Consider the following 11,354-nt stretch of genomic DNA (forward strand, 5'->3'; position numbering starts at 1 on the left):
GCAGCTAGTTGTTGACAAGGATTTCTCTATGTAGTCCGGAATATCGTTCGAAATTTTCTGGCCAGTATGACGGATGTAATGTTGGAAGATCATTTATCTATAGGTTTATGAATATATATTTGGTTATTTGATCGAGTATGATATTATGTAGGTCATGAAATTGGTGTGCATATACCTCAAAACATTAGTATGCCCTATTAGAAGATGATCAGTGATATAGAAACTCCATATACAATCATGTATAACCAATCTGTTGCTTGTCATCATCAGTAGAGCGCGCGGTGGCGCCTTGCGAACGCACTTGGAATCATTTTAAAAGCAGTGGGTAAGTCACCTCTCACTCCAGTACAGCGATTTTCTCCGCCACGACCACCTCTCCGACTCTCGATTAGAAGGCGTTTATTTATTCACTCATATTCCTCTGGTGTCGATAAGATTTCTTTATTTCATTACAGTCAGCCTGTTTTTTTTTCATCCAGTAATCTATGGATCTCACACAGTGTAAGCCTTTTATTTTTTGCAATTTTGATATCATTTGTATCTACCCATCACTTAAAATTTCACTATTTCTATCATGTTTAGAAATGTGTTTCTTAAGAAATGCAATTGGTTGTTTTATTGATTGAGGTATGAATTAGATGTACTTATTCTCAGTTCATATGGGTTGATATTCCTTCAATTGTCTTCGATAAATGTCGTCCTATCTTTCCTCTATACCTCTCTCTTCTTCATCTCTTATTTTCCTCGATCTCTTTCCCTTCTCCCCTTTTCTGTCTCTTTCTCCCCCTTCTATCTTTTTACGAACCCTTTAATTTCTTTTTCTTTTCATACAGTGATTGCATTTCCACCGTAAAGTAAGCTTAATTTTTCCATCGTTTTTTTATTCTACTTGTCGCTTTGGTTATTCTAACCTGAATATTTCTTGCAACTGGACATACTTCAACCATTTCATCAAATCACGGTGTAAAAGTTAATACTCTTTACAGATAAACACATTGATTGCACTAATTTGTAGGTCTAAATAGTAAAGTGTTTCTTCACTTTTCAGTTCAGTATAATTGCAGGTTTTTATTTGTTGTCAAGATTAATTCTTAACATTCATCTTCTGTGATTTGCTTCTGCAAACCGAATTTGACACAATCATAACGTGGAGCCGTGGACCACCTCGACTTTGTGAGGTTCACGTGACTATAGACGTACTCTTTCAAATTACTCGATTTTTCAAATCCTAAAACGGCGTTTGGAATCGCCAGGTGAACTCTCCGTGCTTGCTTCCAGCGTTCAACTCTTGACTGCTAGAATACTGCACAAATCTTTCGCAATAAAGTCTGAATAAAAGGCCCTGACCGGGACTTGAGCAAAAGAGGCCTCTCTCACTAACTTGTATTTGTGCTAGTCTTGTCTGAAGACTCAATTGTTGGGTATTGGTTTCAATCAGTGTCTGTAACTACAGATTAGAGGCTGTCAATGAAGAATCGGTGAACATTCGAGGGTGTTTGTACAAAATTGAAAGGGGTGAGGTAATTCTCAAAATGGCTGATGTACGTGTACCGTAGCGAAATAAAATAAATGAAAGTGTTAGTTCTCAAAAGTTTACATTATTCGATTATTTGTTCGTTTTACAGAAAGATATAAAGAATCTTTGTATACACCCGAATGATTCAGTGGTAATCATGCCATAATATGAGTGTGAAAAGGAGATGAAATGCAGAAAGCGACCAATTTTCTTTTTATATTACAGCCTGTGCATTATTTTAATCTGCGGATTTTTATATTTCACCACGTTTATAGTTAAATCGACAAATTGAATGCTATACGATGAAATTGTCAATCTATGGAATTGTTGTATGGTATATTATAATGCTAAATGCTTAATCAATTTTACCTAATAATAATGTGTATGATTCAACCTATTATTGAAAGCCAATTATTGACACTAAATGTTGCGCTTATACTTTATTTAATTACTGGTTATTGTGTTTTTTCCCCCACACAGCATTATTCTCGGTATTGATAGCACTATGTGCCACATTTCACCTGACTCACAGTTCAAAGAGTTCCTTCTGCAAAGGTCGACACCCTAAGCTTTGCCATGTACATATCGGCAAAAGAACATTCTTCTCGGATGACCGTGATCTCAGTGTCCCTGCTAACATCGACCCCCAGTCTCCCGCCGCCCGTCTTCTTGCCGTCGACCCCTCCACAATAGATCTCAGTGGTTACTTACCAGAAGAAAATGCCCAACTCCGACAGTCACCACCAGAATACTTGGCAAATCAAGGTAAGTTTTAAACCCTGTGCACCTTTTTTGTCTCGAATGCGTGGATAACAGCAATGACAATTACGCCACCAGACCAACTATTTTATTTTAGAAGCAATGTAGACAGACGAAAAGAAAGGAAGAAAAATGCAGATGACATGGGTTTTTTTCTTTAAGAGGAAGAAATGTATCCATATAAAACAGGTGTGGAGAAGTTGAGTGGGAAAGAGAGAGAGAGTGAGAGAACAAAAGAAAGGAAAAAAATACAAAACTGTTTATATTTGTCTTAAGTCGGTTTCAGTCAAGCCCTCCCTACTCCCCTTTCCCTCCCTTCCCCTTGCTTCAAAATTTCAGTCCCTACTTTTGGTAGTAGTCCCTGTATCACGTTTCCCCCACTGAAATCATTATGGGGGGAAACTTCTCCGTTCAAGTCCCGGGGGCCACTTCCATTGATGATTGGATACCATGCGCGACCATGGGGTCTCGAAAAGCACCCTAAACAATTATTTTCCATATTCTGAAAATGCACCCCTTAAGGGTCAAGTTCACCACAGGAAAACGTTGATTTGAATAGATAGAGAAAAATCAAACTAGCATTACGCTGAAAATTTCATCAAAATCGGATGTAAAATAAGAAAGTTTTGACATTTTAAAGTTTCGCTTACTTTAAAAAAAACAGTGATATGCACAACTCAGATACATACAAATGAGACAGTCAATGATGTCCTTCACTCACTATTTATTTTGTTTTTATTGTTTGAAATATACAATATTTCATTTTTTACAAATTTGACAATATGGACCAATTTGACTGAACCATATAGTCTTAAATAATGCTAATTCCATATGTTCAGGGAGGAATTATCGTTGTTTCACTTAACAATGAGAAGAAAATTAGAATATTTCATATCTCATATAATAAAATACAAAGAAATAGTGAGTGGATGATGTCATCAGTCTCCTCATTTGCATTCCGACCAGGATGTGCATACAACATTATACTGTTTTGTGATGAAGCGAAAGTTTAAAATGTCATAACTTTCTCATTTAACATCCGATTTTTCAGTCTTATGTTTGTTGGATTTTTCTCTTTTTATTCAAATAAACTTTTTGTTGGGGTAGACTTGTCCTTTAACAAGTATTGCCGTGGAAACCCTATCGTTATTCAGTATTGGAAACAAAACGATACTCTTGGCAAGTATTCCCTGAATTGAATCCTTAAACAAATAGGCCTACAGCGATATTTTTATTGTTATGTCACGGTCGTCGGTATTACCTACATCATTGGGTTTATGGTACGGCCCCACCTCCCACACCTCGCGCAAATCGCACTCTAAACACGTTGATTGTTGGGCAAGAAGTACACCCTTTATAAAACTCTTTAGACTAATTTTTTATACCCTCGCAAATTCGACCCTAAACACGTTAGCTTTCCAAGCGAAATAAATACCCTTTTTTATCATTTTAGTGTTTTTGACACCCTTATTACGTTACATACGTAACGTGCCGAATTTTGAAAAAGACATCCTTTGTACGTGTTTTTTTTTTTTTTGGGGGGGGGGTCGCGCATGGTATCCACTTGTCAAGGGGGTTCAAGTCTTGCAGATTTATTAATGTATTTAACAAATAGTTGTGATATGAATAATATTCATCTCTTAGTCTCGTCTTCTCACCATATCTGAAAAGATTACCAATATTTATAGTATCATAACACTACATAATTTCAGTTGGTATCTCATTCCAAAATCGTCAACTAAAAAGAAGGAAAATAACGGTCAACCCATATACAGGTAGCTAGCTCCCTGTGCTAAATCACGTTATTAATGTGGTCGCATTAACTCATTTATACTTTAATCTGGCTCCACCAATGTCCACTGACTATCCATTTTAATTCAACCAGCCACGTAAATGGCAATGGGAATATAATTATGGAGGAAAATCAGGGGGTAGTTGTAATTACTTGCATGGCCACAGCGGGAACGTGGGGGTTTGTTTGAATAATAATATGTTGCTTATAAATCATATCATGCGGATAATTATCTTTCAATTTCGTGACGTAAATAATTGCACCATTCGAATATTCTATTTCAATACATTACCGAGAGCGAGAGAGGGGGAGGGAGGGGGGGGTGTGAGAGACAGACTAATAAACCATAATAAATTTAAACAATTACATAGCAAAATTGCTGTATAAAGTACATGTAATTAAGTAAATACTCTTTGCTATACATGTAGAGACGAAGGGAGGGAGAAATCAGTAGATTTTGGGAAAGAAAAGAAAGAGAGAGGTGGAGCGGGGTTGAAGTGAAAAATTACCGGGAGTAAAGGAAATAAGATAAAAACTACAAGAAGCGACAGAAATGAAATTCCTCTATAGATAATGATAAAGTCTTGCATATTTTAGAAACTGGCCAGGCCATACATTTCATAGCGTGACTATTTCAAATTGAGTGAGTGGTAAAAAAATCATGTTCATAATTACATACATCCTTTAATTGAAGTATAATTATTGATTTGGAGAGAAATTATAACAGATTAAATACCGTGCCTTTTCTGAATTTCTCTTGGTATGATCGATCCATGATTTATACGTTACACTTTATGGTCATTGATAATTTGATTGACTCCTACTTGAAAACGCTTTGATACTAAATTTGTAGTGTTGATATGTCTAGACATATAGCAAATTTTACACCATTGAATTAAATCCTGAGACACGTTTCAATAAGGATGACAAGAACAAGGACATAAATAATGACTCATGCGTTTGTCCCCAAAGTTTCCTTGAATTTGGGGTCAAACAAAATGAACACTGATGTTTATTTTATTACTGGTTTATGACAAGCCATTCGATCAATAATATGTTATGGATAGATTTAGAATGTCTGATTGGTAAAATAAAATCATGGTTTAGTTTGTATATTACGTTATATTACCTTACACTTTGTTCAGCATTAAGTGATATACATTTATTCAAACCAATCAGGTGATGCGATATAAATTTTAATGTTTAGTACAAAGGTTGGCAAAAAGAATATAATATGAAAGCTTTTGGACCCATACAAATTTAAGATTTTTTTCTTTTTCTGCTATATATAGCTGTTTTTTGTCCAATTAGGTGTGACAGAATACGGCCTTCAGATTATTTTACTACAAATATACACGAGATAGAACAGTTTTCTACCAAATTGTAATAATAAGACATATTGGGCCAAAGGTTGTTTTCGTGTGTAGGAGATCATTTTGCGTTTACAAGTTTAATGTGAACTTTAGTCATAAAAATTCCCTAAATTTGAGATAGAGCAAGAATAGTTTTGAAAAATTTCCTTTGATTCAAGTAATTTCCTCTTTATTGCCAAGAGAAATCAAAGAAGGAGAGAAAATCATGATAAAAGCGATCGAAAGATGGCCAGCTGAGAATGGGTGGTATTGTGATATCACTCAACTTTGATATATTATACAACTTACTTTATTACTAAAAGATTCTATAGCAATACAGCCTATTGTGAGATAGATATTAATAAAAAAATGACACTCCTTCAATTATATCTCACATGCTGATACCAGTTCATATTTTTCAATAATCTATTATTTCCAATTTTTTTCCTTTTAATGATTTGTACAACTAATGTACAACTAATGTACAACTAAGGTTCAAAATGGAGGGACTGATTTATGATTTTGAAGTTCGTTTTAATGATATGAGGGGAAAATTGGTTTGATTGATATAGGTGCTTGGCAAACAGGAGCTCTTAATGAGGATTATCCTTCGTAATCAAGAAAGTTTTATAATTAATATTGTCCCCATGGAGTTCAGAGCACATCCAAATCATCGAAATCATTTCCTAAATAGTCTCGGGGCGCCACGAGACTGGTCTCGGGTAGGAAATCCGGTGTAACATGGGTTAATGTGCAGTCAGGAAGGTATGATTGTATCATGGTAGGTCCGACGTATTGGCAAAGGATGTGCTAAATATGGATTTTTGATCGGTGTTAATTAAGCACAGGGGATGTGATGAGAAAGAAGCACCTAATGGTTCGAAAAATGTCATTTCTTCCTAAACCATTTTAAGGGAACCTATCCAAGGAAACGTAATCCGTTGGACGGATTATGGCAATGGGGATAGTAGTGGAAGTTCAAAGTACTTTAAAATTTGGTATCAAAGGGTAGGGTAACGCATGCTCTAGAGAGGGTGTGGGTGTGAGAGGTAGATAGCAAGATACAAGACGGAAGGAGAGAATGAGCGGAGAGAGAGGAAGAGGGGAGAAGAGAGGAGAGACACACGAAATTACTGTGAGTGATAGGGTCATGCAATATGAATGGATTTACACTAAGAAGGTATGCAGTGAAAATCCCAATGTGATATGATTATAATTTAGCGAGCCAAAAATGCACAGAAATGTATTTTCTATAAACTACCAACTTCCGATAAAGTTCCAATCCTTTATTCACTGAGGCCACCTTTACAACAAATTACTGTTTGATTTTTTTTTCATTTTGTTTTTGCATTCTCCATTTTACTTATTTTACCTATACATTTTATATCTGTGCTAAAAGCAAGTAAGTAAATCCCACCACCTCTTGAGAGTCGTTCAGTGATATTCACCCAGTGAACCTTCAAAAATGCATCGATGGGGATCTGCGTATCAAGGTTACATACATGAGTTCTCATCAACGTTAAAAATTATTTTTTTCTTCAATATTTTACACAGATATTGTTGTGGTTTCGCGGGTAGGTAGACTGCTGCCCCTCTCGCTTCCTTTTTTTAACAAACAACAATTGCATTGTATTTGCAGCATCATGCCTTCAAGCGAATCTGACCGATGTGACTTTTCATGTACACAATATCCTATCAAAAAAATAATCACTGATATAAGAACTATCGTTTTTTTCTTGCGAACTGAGTAATGCATGAAATAAAAAAAATCAACCTCCTTATTGTGCCTCTGATTAGCGTGTAGGGCAGATTAATCACCCGAAATAAAATAACAAGGGAGTTTCGTAAAGGTTCAAATAGTTGCCATGTAATTTTAAGTGTTGATGAAAATACCTTGATTAATGCCGATAACAATTATGATGCTATCTTAGTGACTCTTTTTGGCCTGAAGTAAGACTATAACATTCTTTTTTTTTCTGTCTCTCTGTTTGTGTTTTCTTATTTGTAGGTGAAGATGTTGACATTATTGTGGACAGCCATCCGCGAAAAATGAGAATCCTAAGGCTCATCCAAGAGATCATGGATAGCTCACTGGAAGAACCTTGACCTAGTCAATGGGCCGACCTTTCAACTTTCACCTTTCGAAAAAGTTCATTACCATTTTTTTCTCCGGAATCGGTATTGCGTTTACAATTTTCAATCATTTAATCCCATATTCAAATTTGTTCAAGCATCTGATTAAAGACAGCTCATGAGAGCAACTGTAAAAAAATGAGGACAGAGAAGCTTTTGATATTGGTTTACATTGTAGCTTTTGCTAACATTTCGTATTATCATACTTCTTAAGATATTCGAGAGCTATTTTTTCATGAAAAAATGTTATTTGATTAGAAAACTGTTTTAGAAGATTTCTACTTTTCGTAGTGTCCGGTCTGTGAGGAAATAAAGTGTGTGCGAGAAGATATAGTATGTCGTTTGTGTTGTAATAAAATATATATATTTTCAGAAAACTACTAGAATTGTTTTTTAATCTCCAAAAATCTTTATTCAACAACAGCGATTGATCCTAAAGATTGGTATCTGCACTGATTCATTTCTTTGCTTTTCAGAAATCCTGCTATTAGGTTTGAGGACAAATCCATACAAACAGAATATTGGCTTAGATTCCTACAAAGTGGCTATTCTCTTGAGTATTTAATTGTAACATTAAGTGCCGTGCATGGTGCTTTACCATTTAATTGGTCTTTGATTATGATAGTAGTTTAACAGTCATTCACGTGGTACGAAAAGACATATTCAATTATACCTCATTAAAAACCATTTAGTGCATACCAGACAGCAGTAATGCTACTGAGTTCTGACATAATGTATATCCATATTGTTGAATACCATACAACTTGCTCGTGAGAAAGTAAATCCGTAGTTAAGAAATTCAGTCTAAATTTCTACCATGAATTGTAATGATTCTCGGTTGTGAAAGAAATAAATGCTTCAATCTTGATTTTCAACTCATAGATATAACTTTTTACCAATTCTTCTTGGTATTCTTCGTCCTTCTGCTTATATTCCTCTATTGCCAACAATAATGATATAAAAAAAGTCTTTAAAAAATTATGGAATCTTCCAGTGAAAGAAATTTGGTTTAAGAGGAAGGACATATGATTATTTTACACTCTTCTTTTAATCTTCAATATATTTCAACTTTTGTTTTTCAATCAATTTAATTGTATTTTATGGTTATATTGATAATATGGTTTTATATGTTCTTAAACCAAACTTGAAACAAAACAAAACTATGTCCTCATACCATGGAATAAACGAATAATAGTCAAAATTGTTATTATACAATTTATGAGGAAATTGAGGAAATAATATTCAAATGCAATTAAGATCAGTTATAATGTGGGTTTAAACCTCAATATATAAGTTAAGCTTTTGAATTATGCATGCTTATCGTACTCATTTTCTTCTTCATTTAAAACCATAATTTGGTTGAAAGGAAAACGAATTGACTTTAACAAGATTAACCATGGATCATGTGAAAGAAAGCCATTTCACAACAATAGGTGTGCTACGTAGTCAGTGACGTCATCTTAATTCTACAAGTTTACTGACATTATTGTCCTGATTTGTATCATTTGTGGTAAACAGAATATCATAGCATTTGCATTTAAAACAATACATATGGTTTAATCAGCATCACGACAAGTTTCTATAGCGCTAATCATGATATAAAGATCAATTACTTCTTATTAACCTGAATATAAGCAGCTTGCCGCATAAATGCAACAATAGTAATATGTATTGCTTTGACATGTGTATAATCTCCAATCATATATAGAACGAATAAACAGCTGTAAATAATATTTTAACTGTACTGACTTCATAAACATATATAAATGTTATATAAGTCTAATGCTATAGCGGTGAATATGGAACCAAGTGTGATTCCAGATTATCAAAGCAACAAAAATGAATAAGACAAACGATGTCTGATGTTCATAATTATACGCTTCAACTAAAATTATATCCATCTCGTTTTTCTTGATTTGAATTTATTAGGAGGTAAACATCCGGTCTTCTAAGATACAAGGAAAGTCGAACAGTTATCTTTTCCCCCAAATCGTTCATCTATAATTTCGTATAGACATTTGTTCTTTCTTTTAAATTTGCTCCTTTTTGAGAAGAATAACCTGGCTTAACAAGAAACTTACATTCAATTACAGATTAAGCGTAAATGGGGTTGCAAAGAGTTAAGTTGCAATTGGTCAAAGGCCTTTCGTTTGCTTCGAAAGTTTCCTACAAAGTTCCTTTTAGTCTTGCACCACCTCGCGGGTAATTCATGAGGTAAATATTAATGTGACTTTAATGGACAACATAAAAAAAAACATCGAGTCATAATGGCTCGTCCATGTGAATCATTCAATATATCTTGTTCACAGTTTTGTATTCCTTGATTTTTTTGGTTTCCTCGTTGAATCAATGATTATTATTAATGATAATGATAGGATATTACAAAGGTAGAAAAAATGATAATACGATTGATTTTAGCAGTAATAATACAGTTGATAATAATGATGATTAAAATCATAATGATTATATTGATAACATTATCAAAAATTAGTACAGTAATGATGATAAAATGATGATAACGATATTGATAATAAATAATTCCCCCTCATACTTCTGAATGTCAAGAGTTTAAAACTTCACCCAGATCATGCAGATTGCTGAGCCCATGTATATCAGGTAAGGATGCTTCACAACGTAATATATACCATGTTTCGCAAATGTTGATTATAACCTGAGTCTATTGCAAACCACATACAACATCTAACATCAAGAAATGTTTTTAAGAATGTTACACGGTTCTGCAATGCCATGTTTTTCATCTGTATTTTCGTATTCCCTTTATCACAGATAATACAAAATACCTCTATAATACCCTCGCTGATTAAGAAGTTAACTCGAAGAGATCATAAATAAATACCATAAATTTGTATTGAATTACTTTGATCTGTATTCTTTAACTTCATCGGCAATAAACTAATATTTGTAATGATTATTATAAAGGCGCTATTAAAGTAGTAAACTTCTTTTTCACTCATAAGTGTTTATTTCATCCCTAAATATATATCTTGTCAATATAATTGTACAAAACTGAATTATTTATTTGATAGCTGTTGTTGTTTCTTTATAAGCACAGTAGCTCCGTGCATGCACAAAAATTCCTGTACAGATCATTCAAAATATTTTTGTAAAAATTCTCCAGTTGTAATATTGTAGAGGATTTTCAATCTGCATTTATCAAAAGTATCTTATTTGCTGTTACTTACGTATTCAATAGTATATCCATATTCTCGCTTGTAAATAATTCTGAAGAAATCATTTTTCGACTGATTCTTGTGAGATTTGATTTTATCAAGGGTTCATTGAAATTGTTGTTTCACTTTGCCATTATATTCACTAATGCACATTACGACTATAATTAATTGAGAGTCATACACTAAAAAAAAGATATTGAGATGATAACAAACGACAAATTGAGAAGTCGTATCATTTGTAAAATAATTGAAATGGCCTTCCATTAAAGAGAGCGCTCGTTAATCCCTATGATTGTATTTGAAGTCTGTTTCTTTCTCACAATCTGCTTTGTTGATACATGATTAATTTCTCATTGCAATCATTTTATCTGATACACTGTCTTCGTGAACGATAAAATATCAGTGAATAGGAGGGAGAGAAAGTGAGTAAAATTGGATATTGAAATGTCAGATAAAAGAAAGGATAACATTTTGAGAAAGGGGAATTTGATGGGAAAGAGAAAGAGAACAGAACGGGGGAGGTCCTCCCATACAAAAAAAATGAATTAGAAAGATAAATCTGCTTAAAATGCAATCAAAATTAAATGACGTTTTCAAGTTTTAGTATTATT

The 11,354-nt window shown here is 33.8% G+C and overlaps 1 protein-coding gene across 1 annotated transcript; it reads left to right on the forward strand.

The window, feature by feature from the left end:
- Positions 1–328: 328 nt before the first annotated feature.
- LOC121410845 lies at positions 329–11,032 on the forward strand. Its single transcript, XM_041603168.1, has 3 exons — positions 329–501; positions 1,997–2,281; positions 7,428–11,032. Exons 1-3 carry the CDS (start codon positions 486–488, stop codon positions 7,523–7,525), a joined length of 399 nt encoding a protein of 132 aa, XP_041459102.1. The 5' UTR covers positions 329–485; the 3' UTR covers positions 7,526–11,032.
- Positions 11,033–11,354: the final 322 nt, after the last annotated feature.

Source organism: Lytechinus variegatus, chromosome 3 (assembly GCF_018143015.1).
Source record: "Lytechinus variegatus isolate NC3 chromosome 3, Lvar_3.0, whole genome shotgun sequence".
In the NCBI taxonomy this organism is placed as follows: domain Eukaryota; kingdom Metazoa; phylum Echinodermata; class Echinoidea; order Temnopleuroida; family Toxopneustidae; genus Lytechinus; species Lytechinus variegatus.

Excerpts from the sequence above, each read along its gene's own strand:
- LOC121410845 (XM_041603168.1), top strand. Across the intron at positions 2,282-7,427 it reads AGAATACTTGGCAAATCAAG|GTGAAGATGTTGACATTATT; the intron begins GTAAGTTTTAAA and ends TCTTATTTGTAG.